Source organism: Ranitomeya variabilis, chromosome 5, assembly GCF_051348905.1.
Source record: "Ranitomeya variabilis isolate aRanVar5 chromosome 5, aRanVar5.hap1, whole genome shotgun sequence".
NCBI lineage: Eukaryota > Metazoa > Chordata > Amphibia > Anura > Dendrobatidae > Ranitomeya > Ranitomeya variabilis.
The window spans coordinates 687,298,333-687,311,202 of NC_135236.1; the positions used below are offsets into that span (position 1 = coordinate 687,298,333).

Genomic DNA, 12,870 nt, shown 5'->3' on the forward strand with positions numbered 1-12,870 from the left:
GTTCCCCGGGTCACTCGCTGGTCAGTCGCTTCATTCTCACTCCCATCATCCACTCTCAGCTGCAGTGATACAATGTAACAGTCCTGACCGATACAACAAGCTGCGCCCACCGTTCCTGCAGCTCTGGAGGTGACTGGAGGATAAGACATGATGTAACAGCAGAATAGTGAGTGCAGCTCTGGAGGTGACTGGAGGATAAGACATGATGTAACAGCAGAATAGTGAGTGCAGCTCTGGAGGTGACTGGAGGATAAGACACAATGTAACAGCAGAATAGTGAGTGCAGCTCTGGGGGTGACTGGAGGACAGGTGCCCACAATCAGTCACACCCTGCTAGGAGCAGCGCCTGTCTTGTGAGCTCCAGGACTTCCAGCAGGAGGCCCAGAGTCTGCCTCTCTTCTCCCCAGGGAGAGGCAGGCTTCCTGGGAGGCCGGCATGGCTTCCCAGGTTTCTGTTCCCCGGTCTGTGCCGGCGGGGGGACAGAGAGCAGCAGCAGCAGCACCCGGCCCAAGAAGGACTGAGGAGGTCAGGACGGGTGAGAAAAACCTTACCCACCTACTCCACCCCTGAGACGGGTCATCGTCCGCCCAGAGAGGGAGACAGGGGCACCCCAGGCCCCAGGAAGGAGAGCCCAGGAACATCCTGGGGGGAGAGGAGCTCCGGCGAGTCCACGAGTACCTTCTCCTCCCGAGTGGTCGCCATGCTACGTGAGTATGAGGACGCCGGCAAAGCACTGACCGGGCTGAAGGAGAAGCTGCAGGAGGCACGGATCCTGAATACCCGAGCCTCTAACAAGGAGAAACCTGCGACCTCCCAGAGGTTCAGAGCCCTCAGAGATGAGGTGGCCCGGTTAGTGCTCCTCCGGGAGGGGATTGAGAAAAGCGCAGGTCCCTTCCTGGAGAGGTTTAAGAACCAGCGGCGGTTCTCAGGAATGAAGGGGTTAAATACCTCAGGAGAGCCGCCAGCCGGCGTCCTAAGCGACGAGGAGGAGGAGGACGACGTGGCTGTGACTGGAGTCCTACAAGCTGGAACCAGCCGGGAGAGTGAGTCGCAGAGCCGACAACAGGGAAGCGGCCTCCCGGCACGGCAGAGGACTCCGACAGCACAGGCTGCAGTGTCAGCGGAGGAAGAGGAGGAGGGCGGTCTGCTACAGGAGATCAGACAGCTGGAGTCTCCAGTGAACCTGGACCGCTTCTCCTTTGGTGAGGACGAGCCAGCAGAGGAAACCCAGAAGAGGAAGAAGAAAACGAAGGAGACCGCACGGGAAGTGGTGAGTTACAGATATGTACCTATGGCTGATGTTACACCTACCACCTCCTGTGTAAACCCCACCAAACCTAAAGGCACGGGCTCTGCAGTGGGTCCGGGGCATAGGCAAGGTGGGGAGAGGAGGAGGACGTCCGGCGGTGCTGCCGTCTGTGCGGGGAACAGTGCAGGGGGTGAGGCTGTGGAGGTACTCACGGCGCCGGACATAGGGGACCCCGAGGAGTTTCCCTCTCTGCCCTCTGCGGCTAAGCCGGTTATCACCGGGGCTGAGGGGGACGAGGGGAATGTCCACGCCGTTGCGAAAGGGGGACGGTGTGGGCAGACTCCATCCCTGCTCGCTACGGCTGAGCCGGCCGACGCCGGGGCTGTGGGGGGCAGGTCCGAGGAGCATGGTGCGGCGAAAGGAGGGCGCACTGTTGTGACAGGGGCGCAGTGCGCCTTAAAGGAGAACAGGCACGCAGCTGCGACAGGGGAGCAGCGAGTCCAAAAAGGAAAAAAAAAGCAGGAAAAATCATCTGCAGGGAACACTGGGCGCCCTGCTGCGACGGGAGGACAGAGTGCTCCAGCACCCAAATGTGACACCGGGACCCCGAAGGCTGTGGGTGCAGGACAGGCGGCGCCCCCCAACAAGCAGCGGGCCCAAAATAATAAAGTACAAACTGCTGCAGTGGGGGGGGGCAAGGAGCTCCAGAGAAACAACAAAGAGTCAGCACCAATCAAGGGAAAACGGGTGTGGTGCTGCACCCCTCCCCCAGTCCAGCAGGTGTGAGTGCAGAGAAGCCAGACACAAGTGAGGAAGGAATGGATGTTACTGTGGAAGGTGCAGAGAACACTGGGACAAATGGTGGTGAGAATACTGGTAATAAAGTGACGGGAAGTGGTGAGGGGAATGATGGGAGTAGTGGTGGAGTGAATGGTGGGAGTAGTGGTGGAGTGAATGAGGGGAGTAGTGGTGGAGTGAATGATGGGAGTAGTGGTGGAGTGAATGGTGGGAGTAGTGGTGGAGTGAATGGTGGGAGTAGTGGTGAGGGGAATGATGGGAGTAGTGGTGGAGTGAATGATGGGAGTAGTGGTGGAGTGAATGGTGGGAGTAGTGGTGGAGTGAATGGTGGGAGTAGTGGTGGAGTGAATGGTGGGAGTAGTGGTGGAGTGAATGGTGGGAGTAGTGATGTTGCAAATGATGGGAGTAGTGGTGGAGCGAATGAGGAGAGCATTACTGGTGTTGGTGGAGGGGAAGCAGGTAGTGGTCCCGCTGCCTCCCCAGCGGTGGCGGGGTCTTCAGCCCCAAGCTATTCAGGAGCTGTCACTGCTGGGGGTAGTAGTGCGCCCTTGTCTGGTGACCCTGAGGAAGGTGACTTGCAACAGCGCTTCCTGGACGCCCTGAGGAGAGGGGAGAGTTCTATCAATGTAGAGGGGAGGGAGGTTGATCTGTCTTTCTGGATAGAGAGACACGGTCTTTCCGCCTTCCGAGATAGAGGGGCAGAGACTGTCTGGTCTCTGCCGACACCGGGGCAGAGGAGTAACCGTAGGAACGTGGCCCGTCTCCAGTGGGTAAGCAAGGATGCCTGTCCTGATCGGTCAAAGGTTGCTGAGCTCCTGCTGGGGATGGGCTTCGTGGCATATGACATCTTCGCCTTGATCCATCCCTATGGGACCTCCTACTTCGATGTCAGCTTCGTGAGACCGGATGGCCTTGAGCTTTTCTGGTCTCGCCATGAGCTGGCTCGGGGTCGCCCCGAATGGCAGGGTTTCCACACTGTGGCAATATCCCGCCAGAATTCGGTCAGGAGGGTGACCGTTTTGACCAGTAACGAGTCACTTTCCTGTGTAGACATCTCCACCTGGGTTGGACGATATGGCGACATCGTCGGTATTCCCGAGAAGACCCTCGATGAGCATGGTATCTGGTCAGGAGCCTGGACCTTCATGGTGAAATTGAAGGTTTCAGGAAACACCGTTACCCATATCCCTTCCTCAACATTTTTGGGGAGGGACAGGATCTTGATTTTCTACCGGGGGCAGCCTAAGGTCTGTCACAGGTGCGGCAGCCCCACACACTTCAGTGCGCAGTGTACCACCCAGAAATGCGCACTGTGTGGGGACCTCGGCCATCTTGCTGCTACCTGTGGCAGGATTAGGTGTAACTTGTGTGGTGACCTCGGTCACCCATTCAGTCGCTGTCCGCGTTCCTTTGCCAATGCGGTCCTGAAAGCGGCGAGTGCGGGACAGACGAAAGCCGGGACTAATCTCGCCGGTGAAGGGACCAACAGAGGCGGAGGAGGCAGGGAACCGGTGAGGAGCAGGCTGCCGCCATCCAATATCAGGCGGCAGCAGCAGCGCCATGGGAACAGGGGGCAGGGAGTAATGACCCTAAACTCTGACCCGGGTGCTTCACTTGCAGCTGAGGATCCTAAAGACGGCGAATTGAGCAAGGAAGTAAAGAGACTTGAAAGGGAGGAGCAAAAGGACGCCATGTCTGCCCAGGAACCTTCATCCGGTGACAGTCTGGATGAGGGAGAGGGGGAGTGGTCACAGCAAAAGAAAAAGGGTAACAGGAAAACAACTAAGGATAAGAGGGGGTCCGGGCCTCGAGCCTCCTCCTTGGAGTGCGACCCCTCTGACTCCGTAGCCCTGATCCAGGTGCCATTGGAAGGTCCAGCCGCCCCCCCTCTGGTGGATCTCTCTAACCGGTTCCGGGCCCTCCAGGACTCCCCTCCAGAGGGGGGCGATGGGGACCCGGGGCCGGAGGTTGCGGACAAGGTTGTTGGGGCTCAGGAGGTCGCTGGGTCTTCTTCTCAGGGGGCAAATACAAAGCCTTCTGGGGGGGGGGACTACCTCAGGACCACCAGACAATGGCCAGAGTGTATGTAAGGAGAGAATTGATGAGTCTGTTTGTCTTAAGCGCACTAAAGTCATCATTGTCAGAGGAAGAGGGTGAAACTGTTGGGGGTGGGAAGAAAAAGGCTATCTAATTCAATCAATCATGATGGCGGCACCCACCCCGTTGACGCTGGCAACCATTAATGTTGCCAGCATAAAGTCAGATGTGGCAAGGCACACGGCCTTTCATTTTCTCGGCCAACTTGACGCCGACATTTTGTTTTTGCAGGAGACCAGGTTGACCGACCTATCAACCATGCATAAAGCAAGGCGGGAGTGGAGGCACGGGCCCTCCTACTGGTCTCTTGCGGCCGAGCCGTATAGCGGGGTGGCGGTCCTTTTTAAGACCGCAGCGGTTGAATGCAGACGATTGATCGAGTTAGAAATGGGGAGATGCTTGATCCTAGATGTCTCCATGGGGGGACAGGAGCTTCGGCTCATTAACATCTACGGTCCCCAGTCCAAGTGGGACCACAAGTGTCTCTTCATGAAGATCAAACCTTACTTATTTTCGAGTCGGCAGGTGGTCTTTGGAGGGGATTTCAACAACGTCACGAGATCCTGTGATAGAGGAGGTTCCGGAGACCGGCTGGCTTACGATTGCATCGTGCTAAATAGGATAGTAAGTGAGGCACACCTGGTGGATGTCCACATCCGGCACAACACAGGCCACGCGGGGTTCACCTTTTTTAGAGGTAGTCAGTGCAGGTCTAGGATAGACAGGTTTTATTTGAAGGAGGATGCCGTCTCCTCGCCGTTGTCGGTTGTGGAGGTGGAATTCTCCGATCACTGTTTGATTATGTTTTCTCTGAGCGTTACAGAGACTCCTCGGATGGGAAGAGGTTATTGGAAGCTGAATTCGTCACTCCTTGAGGAAGAAGCTGTAAGACGGTCCTTTGAGGAATTTCTTCAGAGCCAGGTACCGCTGCTGGGCCTAAGTAACACTAAGTCTGAGTGGTGGGAGATGTTCAAACATCGGGTGGTGAGATTCTTCTGGCAACTCTCGAACCTCAGAAGCCTGAACAGGGATCGCCTGTATCAGAGCCTGAGGAGGAAACTCGAGCATCTTGTCTCGACTGGGGGTAGCCGCGAGGCGATCTCCAGTGTGAAATCCTTGCTAAAGAGGTGTCAGTACGATAGGCACGCATCTTTGGTTTTTGAGAGGGATTACGGGAAGTACTACTTGCCCGACCCTTACAGAAGCTGCAAGATGTCAGTGAATAGTAAGATAGTGACCGGGCTGATGGACAGTACGGGATCCCAGAGAAGGTCCAGATCAGGGATCTTGGAGGTCGTCAGTTCATACTACTCGCACCTCTTGGGAAGGAAGGAACTGGATCGTGACAGGATGTCGGCTTTCCTGGCTGAAGCTGTTCCTGAGCCAGGGGCTGACCTCTCGCTGGGCGGTTTGGCAGAAGCGATCAAAGAAGAGGAAGTGAGACTGGCGATCGATGGGCTCCGGCCCAAAAAATCGCCAGGTCCGGATGGCTTAACATCCGAGTTCTTTAAGACCTTTAGGGACTCCTTGGTCCCCCTCTTGACTCAGGTGTTTAATGAGTGTCTCTCCTCGGGCACTCTGCCGAGATCATTAAGGAGGTCGGCTTTGATCATTTTGTCAAAGGGTAAGGACCCGTCACGCATTGAGAATTGGCGTCCCATATCACTTCTCAATGTGGACAGGAAGGTTTTGGCTAAGATACTCTTCAATAGGCTGGTGAAGTTTGCACCGCGGCTCCTTTCGGAGGCCCAGCACTGTTGCGTTCCTGGCCGTAGCACTTTCAGTGCTGTTCTGGGTGTCCGAGAGGACGTGGAGCAAGGCAGGGCAGGCCTTTGGAAGGGGTTCTTGCTGACCCTGGATCAGGCAAAAGCCTTTGATCGGGTCGACCACGAGTACCTCTGGTCCATTCTTTTGAGGTATGGTCTGCCTGGAGGGTTTTTGGACTGGCTTAAGACCTTGTACGCAGGGGCTGAGACTTTCCCTCTGGTAAACGGGTGGATTGGACAACCTTTCGGAGTGGTGTAGCGCCCCCACTGCCGCAGGGCCGAGGGGTACCCGGGTAACCGGGCCTCTGAGTCTCTGCTCTGGGATTGTCACGGTGGCTAGACCCGATCCGTGACCCTGCTGAGGGGCGTACAATGAAGGTGGTGGTATGGGAAGTGCCGGTCGCGGTAAATAACGAGGACACCAGGTTGCAGTCTCTTTACCTTTTTACTGAAGGCTTCAGGGTCCTCAGTCCGGAATACGGTTAACCAGGCTGCGCAAGTCCGGCCGGTCCGATGGCACCTCCAGAGTTCCCTTTGCAGGTGGAAATCTGTGCCTACCTTCTAGCGCTGTGTGTTGTGGTCCTCCCCTGCTGTGCTTACGGGATAGTCCCCACAACTGTTGTGTCTGTTTCTCGTGTTCCCTCACAACTCGATTCTGATGTTCTTCCACGTCCCCCAGATCTTATGGTTAGGACGCACCCGTATGACGGGGAGGCTCGGAGCTCTTCCGGGACTCTAGCGTCGCCCCACTCCTGTTGTTACCCCCCCTGTGTCTTCCTAGGTCAATTGGGTGAGACAGCCCGCCTATAACTGACTGTCCTGCCGTAGGTTTGAAGTTTGGCCTGGAGCTCTATACTTCCTCGGCTTTCCGGCCACCGGTTATGCGCCTCAGTAGGATGTTGCCTCGTCTTACAGCACGACTCCTACTGGTATTCTCCTTGTTGCGTTGATCTCGTTTCTCACTCAGCACAATAAACCTCGCTTCTTGTCCTTTCTTGGGGTACAGCCGCTATATCGTGCAGGCGTGGTCCCGTAACGTTCTCTCTGGTTGCTAGGCCTCTGTCAGGATCCCACCCCTGACAGGGACCCCTCCGAATCTTCCCCTACAACACCCTCTGCCACCAGGTGTTGCCTGGTTCCAACCCAGTCAGCTTTCTCAACTAACTTCCTGCCTAACCCCCAGTTTTACCAGATTGTGAGGAGTGGCCTAATACATAGAACCCTTAGCTCTGTGAACACTGTGAAGTGTATTGGTGTCTGTGATACCTGGTCAGATGAACTCCTTCAGTGCCATCAGATGTACCATAGCCCCCCTTAGCGGCGGAGCAACAGTACTGCAATGACCAGGACTCTGGGGCGCTGCAGTGGGATCTGGTGTCCGCCAGGGCTGCCCTCTTAGTCCTTTGCTTTACGCATTTGCGATCGATTCCTTCCTCAGAAGGGTTGATTGTGGACCGTTGGCGGGGGTGAGGATGGGCGGGTTGGCGCCAGAGACTATCCTGAGGGTAGTGGCCTACGCGGACGACATTACTGTCTTTGTTTCTTCGCAAGAGGAGGCGATGGTGGTGATGTCAGAAGTGGAGAGCTACTCGGAGGCATCCGGGTCCAAGGTCAACCAGGACAAGTGTGAGAGTCTCTGGCTGGGAGGCGGGGATCCCACGTTTGATCTTCCGGACACCCTCCCCGAACCCCAAGAACATGCCAAAGTCCTAGGCATCGAATTTGGCCAGGGTGATTACCCCATGAAAAACTGGGAAGGCAGAATCAAGGGTGTCGCCCAAAAAGTGGACCAATGGAAGGGTTGGTCTTTGACCCTGAGGGAAAGGGTTGACCTGTGCAAAGCTTTCCTGCTCCCCTTGCTGGTCTACCTGGGCAGCGTCTGTGTCTTGCCGGAGCCTCTCTGGACACGGGTCTACAGTCTGTTCTTCCAGATGTTATGGGGGAATAGACTGAACCTAGTCAAACGGGAGGTCACTTATCGCACGAGGAGACTAGGGGGGTTGAATATGGTGAACCCTGTGGTGTTTCTAGTGAACACCTTTTTGAAAGTAAACGTGGCAAACCTCTGGAAAGAGAGGGCTCCTCCGTGGGTATTCTCCTGCAAGGGATGGTTTCAGCCTTTCTTCCAGGAATGGGAGACGGGGAAGATTGAAGGATCTCCGCACACCGCACGGGCATCTCCCGGCTTATGTTACCCTGGTTCTGAAAATGATGCGCCGGTGGGGTCTGGGAATGTGGGAAGTGAGGTCCCTCCCAAGGAAACTCCTCGACATGCGGGTCTTGCTTTCGCATTTTCAGAGACCACTGGTCCTCAAGGACTGCCCGAGTCGGGATCTAGAGGTTGGGTTAAGTCTGTTAAATTCTAGCAGGATCCCCAAGAAGTATTGGGACTTGACTTGGCGCTGCTTCCAAGGTAAGTTGTATGTGAGGGACAATTTGAAACACAGGAGCTCCGTGGACAGAAATTGTCCCCGTGAGGATTGCGCTACCATGCTGGAAAGCATGGAGCACTTCCTGCTTCATTGTCCCTTTAATACAGAGGTGTACAACAGGGTGGGCGCTTCCATTGGTTGGCCGCGGCTGGCCACTCTGTCCTATGCCGAGTGGGCCTATGGAGCGTTCAGAGACCTCGGGAGAAGGGACCGAGCCACTTTATTCTTAGTCAGCGCAGTGGTCAGGTACTTCACGTGGAACGCACGAGTTTTAGTTACGACGCAGAGTAAAATCCTCCGTGTAGATGAAGTTGGTAGCAGCATCCTAGGTGCCCTGGTGAAGGTGCGTTCTCTGGAGTGCGAAAGACTGGGTGCCCGGAGGGCGGCCCATCTCTGGAGGGGTTTCTCCTTCGGGGTGCCTTAGTCCGTTAGCGCTCCTATATCCTGGTGGTGGGCTGATGTCTTTACACCCTAGATTTTTGTTTTGTATTTCTGTTCCTTGAATAGAAGGTTTGCAGGCATCGAATTTGAGCCTTGGGTGGTGAGTATGTAGGTTGTGTTCTGTGATGTTGGTTTATGTATATATTGTATATATTGTATTGTTTATATTGTATATAGTGTGTATAATAGAGGGTCTTAGTTAGGTTGGGTGGGGGGATTGGGGGGTTCAACGGCGGTGATAAGAGACTGATCTGGCCTGGCCCAGGCCACGCCTGGGGAAAAACTTTGGGGCCTGATCCTAGCTCGGATAATTCCTGAACTTTGTGGCCAGAGCTGGATCAGGGGTGGCGGGATAGTTAGAGTAGGTGTGTGTATATATATTAAAAAAAAAATTAAAAAAATTGAAATATAATTAAAAAAAAAACAGAAAAAAAAATATGTTAATCTTGTACACTGTATTGTATTTAGGTTTGTTGTGGGGTGAATGTGGTGGTGTAAGGGGGGGCAGTGGGACCGGTAGGGTTTTGTTGTGTTTGCGGTGTTGTATAATATTTGGTTTAGTATAATGTGTTTATAGTGTATATATTGTATATAATATTGTATATAGGACGGTGTGAATGTAGTTGGGGTTGTATATAGTAGTATGAATGAAGCTGGGCCGGGGGTCTTACATGATTTTATACTATTTATTATTTATATTTATATTTTTACAGGGGTATTCATATAGTTATGAGTATTTTGTTTGTCGTCTTTTAGTTTTGCTTTCTTTATTTTTATTGGAATTTTTCTTTCACGTCCCTGATTTGTAGGTCATGAACTTTCTCCATTTTTGTTTATTTCTTTGTGATTTTTGTCGTTTGTTGTCTGTGATTGGAGCTTTGTTCTTATGTTTTGTTCTGTTGTGTTTTATTTGTAATGTATCTTAGTTATTGTCATGTAAAGTATTTTTATTTTATTTAATAAAAGACCTGGAGGATAAGACACGATGTAACAGCAGTATAGTGAGTGCAGCTCTGGAGGTGACTGGAGGATAAGACACGATGTAACAGCAGAATAGTGAGTGCAGCTCTGGAGGTGACTGGAGGATAAGACACGATGTAACTGCAGAATAGTGAGTGCAGCTCTGGAGGTGACTGGAGAGAGTTACCAATAATGAAGTTGGTCCGTGATGACGTCTGTCCGTACTGCTGCTCGATGTATTTTGGTTTATAAGTCACCATTCCCACCAGTGAGTTATACTGGAAGACGCTGCCACACAGGTACAGGAAGAACACCGGGTTCCCCAGGAGTCGCTTCATGGATGGCAGGAAATCTGCAGAGTAAAGAGGCAACTGAACCCCACGACTTGATATATAGAGGGATGAGAGGTTAGTGTCACCCCGATATGGAGCATCAGCACGGCTGCACTATGAATGGTGAATCAGTGCCATGTGGAGATGAGCTGACACTCCCTTCCTTCTGTCAGGAATAATAGGTATTTGACTCTCTATGATTACGCACACTGAGCTCTGCTACGTCCCTTAAAGCTGAGCACAGACACGCTGTGGGCTATTCCGACCCCCCACCACCACCTTCTCACTCTACCTGCTGCCTATGTGTGTAATTCAAAATCCTCACCAGAATCACTGAAGAAGTTTTATGGCTTTTAGCTGCAGCAGACAAATCTTCCGAAAACTACTCATTCCCTCCTCCCACATGACACCACCCAAAACTGGTATAGCCCCTTCCAAACTGCATGATATCCTTTATTCTATTAATGTGATATATAGTGGAACTGATCCGGGCTAGAGATATAGAATGATATATTCCGTATGTCCATCAATAGATCTATCACTCACTGAAAGCGCTAGAAGCTAAATGCAACGAGGGCAAAGTGTGGATTTGCCAGTAAGAGGTTCAGGTAATTACTCCGTTGGTACACTTAAAAGAATCCCCAGGATGTGGGGCACATTCTGATCATCGTGTCGTTCGGATACGAGATTCCTACAGCGAGCTAGGCATAAAAAATAGTTTTCCTAAGTCTAAGTAAAAGGGAGGTTTCAGCCTCTAAGTGATGTCACGACAGGGGGAGTGCCTGGGTCTTAGGCTAGGAAATATCTGTGTGAAGCAGGAGTCTTCAGTGTCTTTTCCTGGGGTATAGCTGCTCGATAGATGTGACATGCATCTTGATGTGTCTCCTGAGCACATGGGCAAACAGGAGATGAAATGATCTGAACGACCTGTAGGTGTTCTTTTCAATTTTAATCCTTTTTTTATTTGTAATTGTATTGTACACATGATTTGTCTCCTTTATAATATCTTTTTATACTTTGTAAACACTGCCTACCTTTTTTGGAGTAAAATATACCATTTATTAGCTTGTCTCTCCTTGTTCTATAACGAACTGTCACGTCCTCTGAGGTGAATTTATGATACTGATTTTGGGTTGGCTCCGGACCCCTTAATCCTTGGAAAATCGGATCTGGTGGCAGCATACCTTGTCCTGTCCAATTGGGCATCTTTGCAGCGACCGGTGGCGTTGATACTTATTGTTCCTGCCTGAGTGGGAGTAGTTATATCGCCCTCACTGCAGCGTGCCCAATAGCCAGTACATAGCAGGCAGACCTGCTGGCGACTAATTACCCTAGGTGCAGTACCCCGACCTGAGGGTAAGGGGGCACCAGAGAGCTGCAAGTTCCAAAGTGAGATGTGGGATATAGATAAATCCCCTTCAGAAGGAACCAGGGGCAACCAAACAACCCCGATTTGTGACAAATTGGTGAAAGCGGTGGGGATGATAGATATCTTCCCTGTGAACCGTGACAGATTGGTGGGATTCCTGACACCTCCCATTTGCTGTCCCCTTGTGATGAGGCCCCTCCTGTTGTGAATTCTGCTCTTTGGTTCCCTCCGGTGGTTGTTGGTAGGAATGCAGTTGTCCCTGGGTTGCAATCCTGGGCAGGTGTCCCTGCTGATTGCAGCTCTGACTGGGATATTTAGGTGTGCAGGATTCATTAGCCCTTGCCAGTTGTCCATTGTTCTTGGAGGTTTTACATCTCTGTCTGGTTCCTCCTGCCCTGCTGTCAAATCAGCAAAGGTAAGTGTCTGGTTTTGTTTCTACAGCACACATGCTGTGTGCTTTACAATTCAGTACTATTCAATGTTTTTTCTTGTCCAGCTTAGACTGTGTTTGGATATTTCAGTCAAGTTGGATTCTCAGGAGATGCAGATATACATTCCATGTCTTTAGTTAGATGGTGGAATTTTTGCATTATCTGCTGTGGATATTTTTAGGGTTTTAATACTGACCGCTTAGTATTCTGTCCTATCCTTTCCTATTTAGCTAGAGTGACCTCTTTTGCTAAATCCTGATTTCTGCCTGCGTGTGTCTTTCCTCTAATACTCACAGTCAATATTTGTGGGGGGCTGCCTATCCTTTGGGGTTCTGCTCTGAGGCAAGATAGAATTCCCATTTCCATCTATAGGGGTATTTAGTCCTCCGGCTGTGTCGAGGTGTCTAGGATGTGTTAGGTACACCCCACGGCTACTTCTAGTTGCGGTGACAGTTTAGGGTTTGCGGTCATTACAGGTTCCACCTACTCCTGAGAAAGTCTCATGCGGCTCCAAGGTCACCGGATCATAACAGTACAACTGGCCCATAATGAGTTAAATGCATCTCAGAAGAAGGGAAGAAAGGTGTTGAGCCTTTTTTTTTTTCTGTAGTCTGTTTTGTCTTTCCTTCCCTCTTTTCCTCTGGGTGACTGAGGAGACTTGTGCTAGCATGGATGTTCAGGGATTAGCTTCTCGTGTAGACCAGCTTGCTGCTAGGGTACAGGGTATTTCTGATTATATTGTTCAGACTCCAGTTTTAGAGCCTAAGATTCCTACCCCTGATTTGTTTTTTGGGGACAGGTCCAAATTTTTGAGTTTTAAAAACAACTGTAAACTGTTTTTTGCTCTGAGACCTCGATCCTCTGGTGATTCCATTCAGCAGGTTAAAATTGTCATCTCCCTGATGCGTGGTGTTCCTCAGGATTGGGCATTTTCCCTGGAATCTGGGAATCCGGCCTTGCTTAATGTAGATGCCTTTTTTCAGGCTTTAGGATTA

General features: G+C 51.8%; 1 protein-coding gene across 1 annotated transcript in view; it reads right to left on the minus strand.

Annotated features, from left to right (window-relative positions):
• The window catches only part of SLCO1C1 (solute carrier organic anion transporter family member 1C1), a 124,029-nt gene that overhangs the window by 64,060 nt on the left and 47,099 nt on the right, over positions 1–12,870 (minus strand). Inside the window, exon 9 of the mRNA XM_077267237.1 lies at positions 9,931–10,095. Coding sequence (XP_077123352.1) covers positions 9,931–10,095 — 165 coding nt within the window. The remainder of the gene's footprint in view (positions 1–9,930; positions 10,096–12,870) is intronic.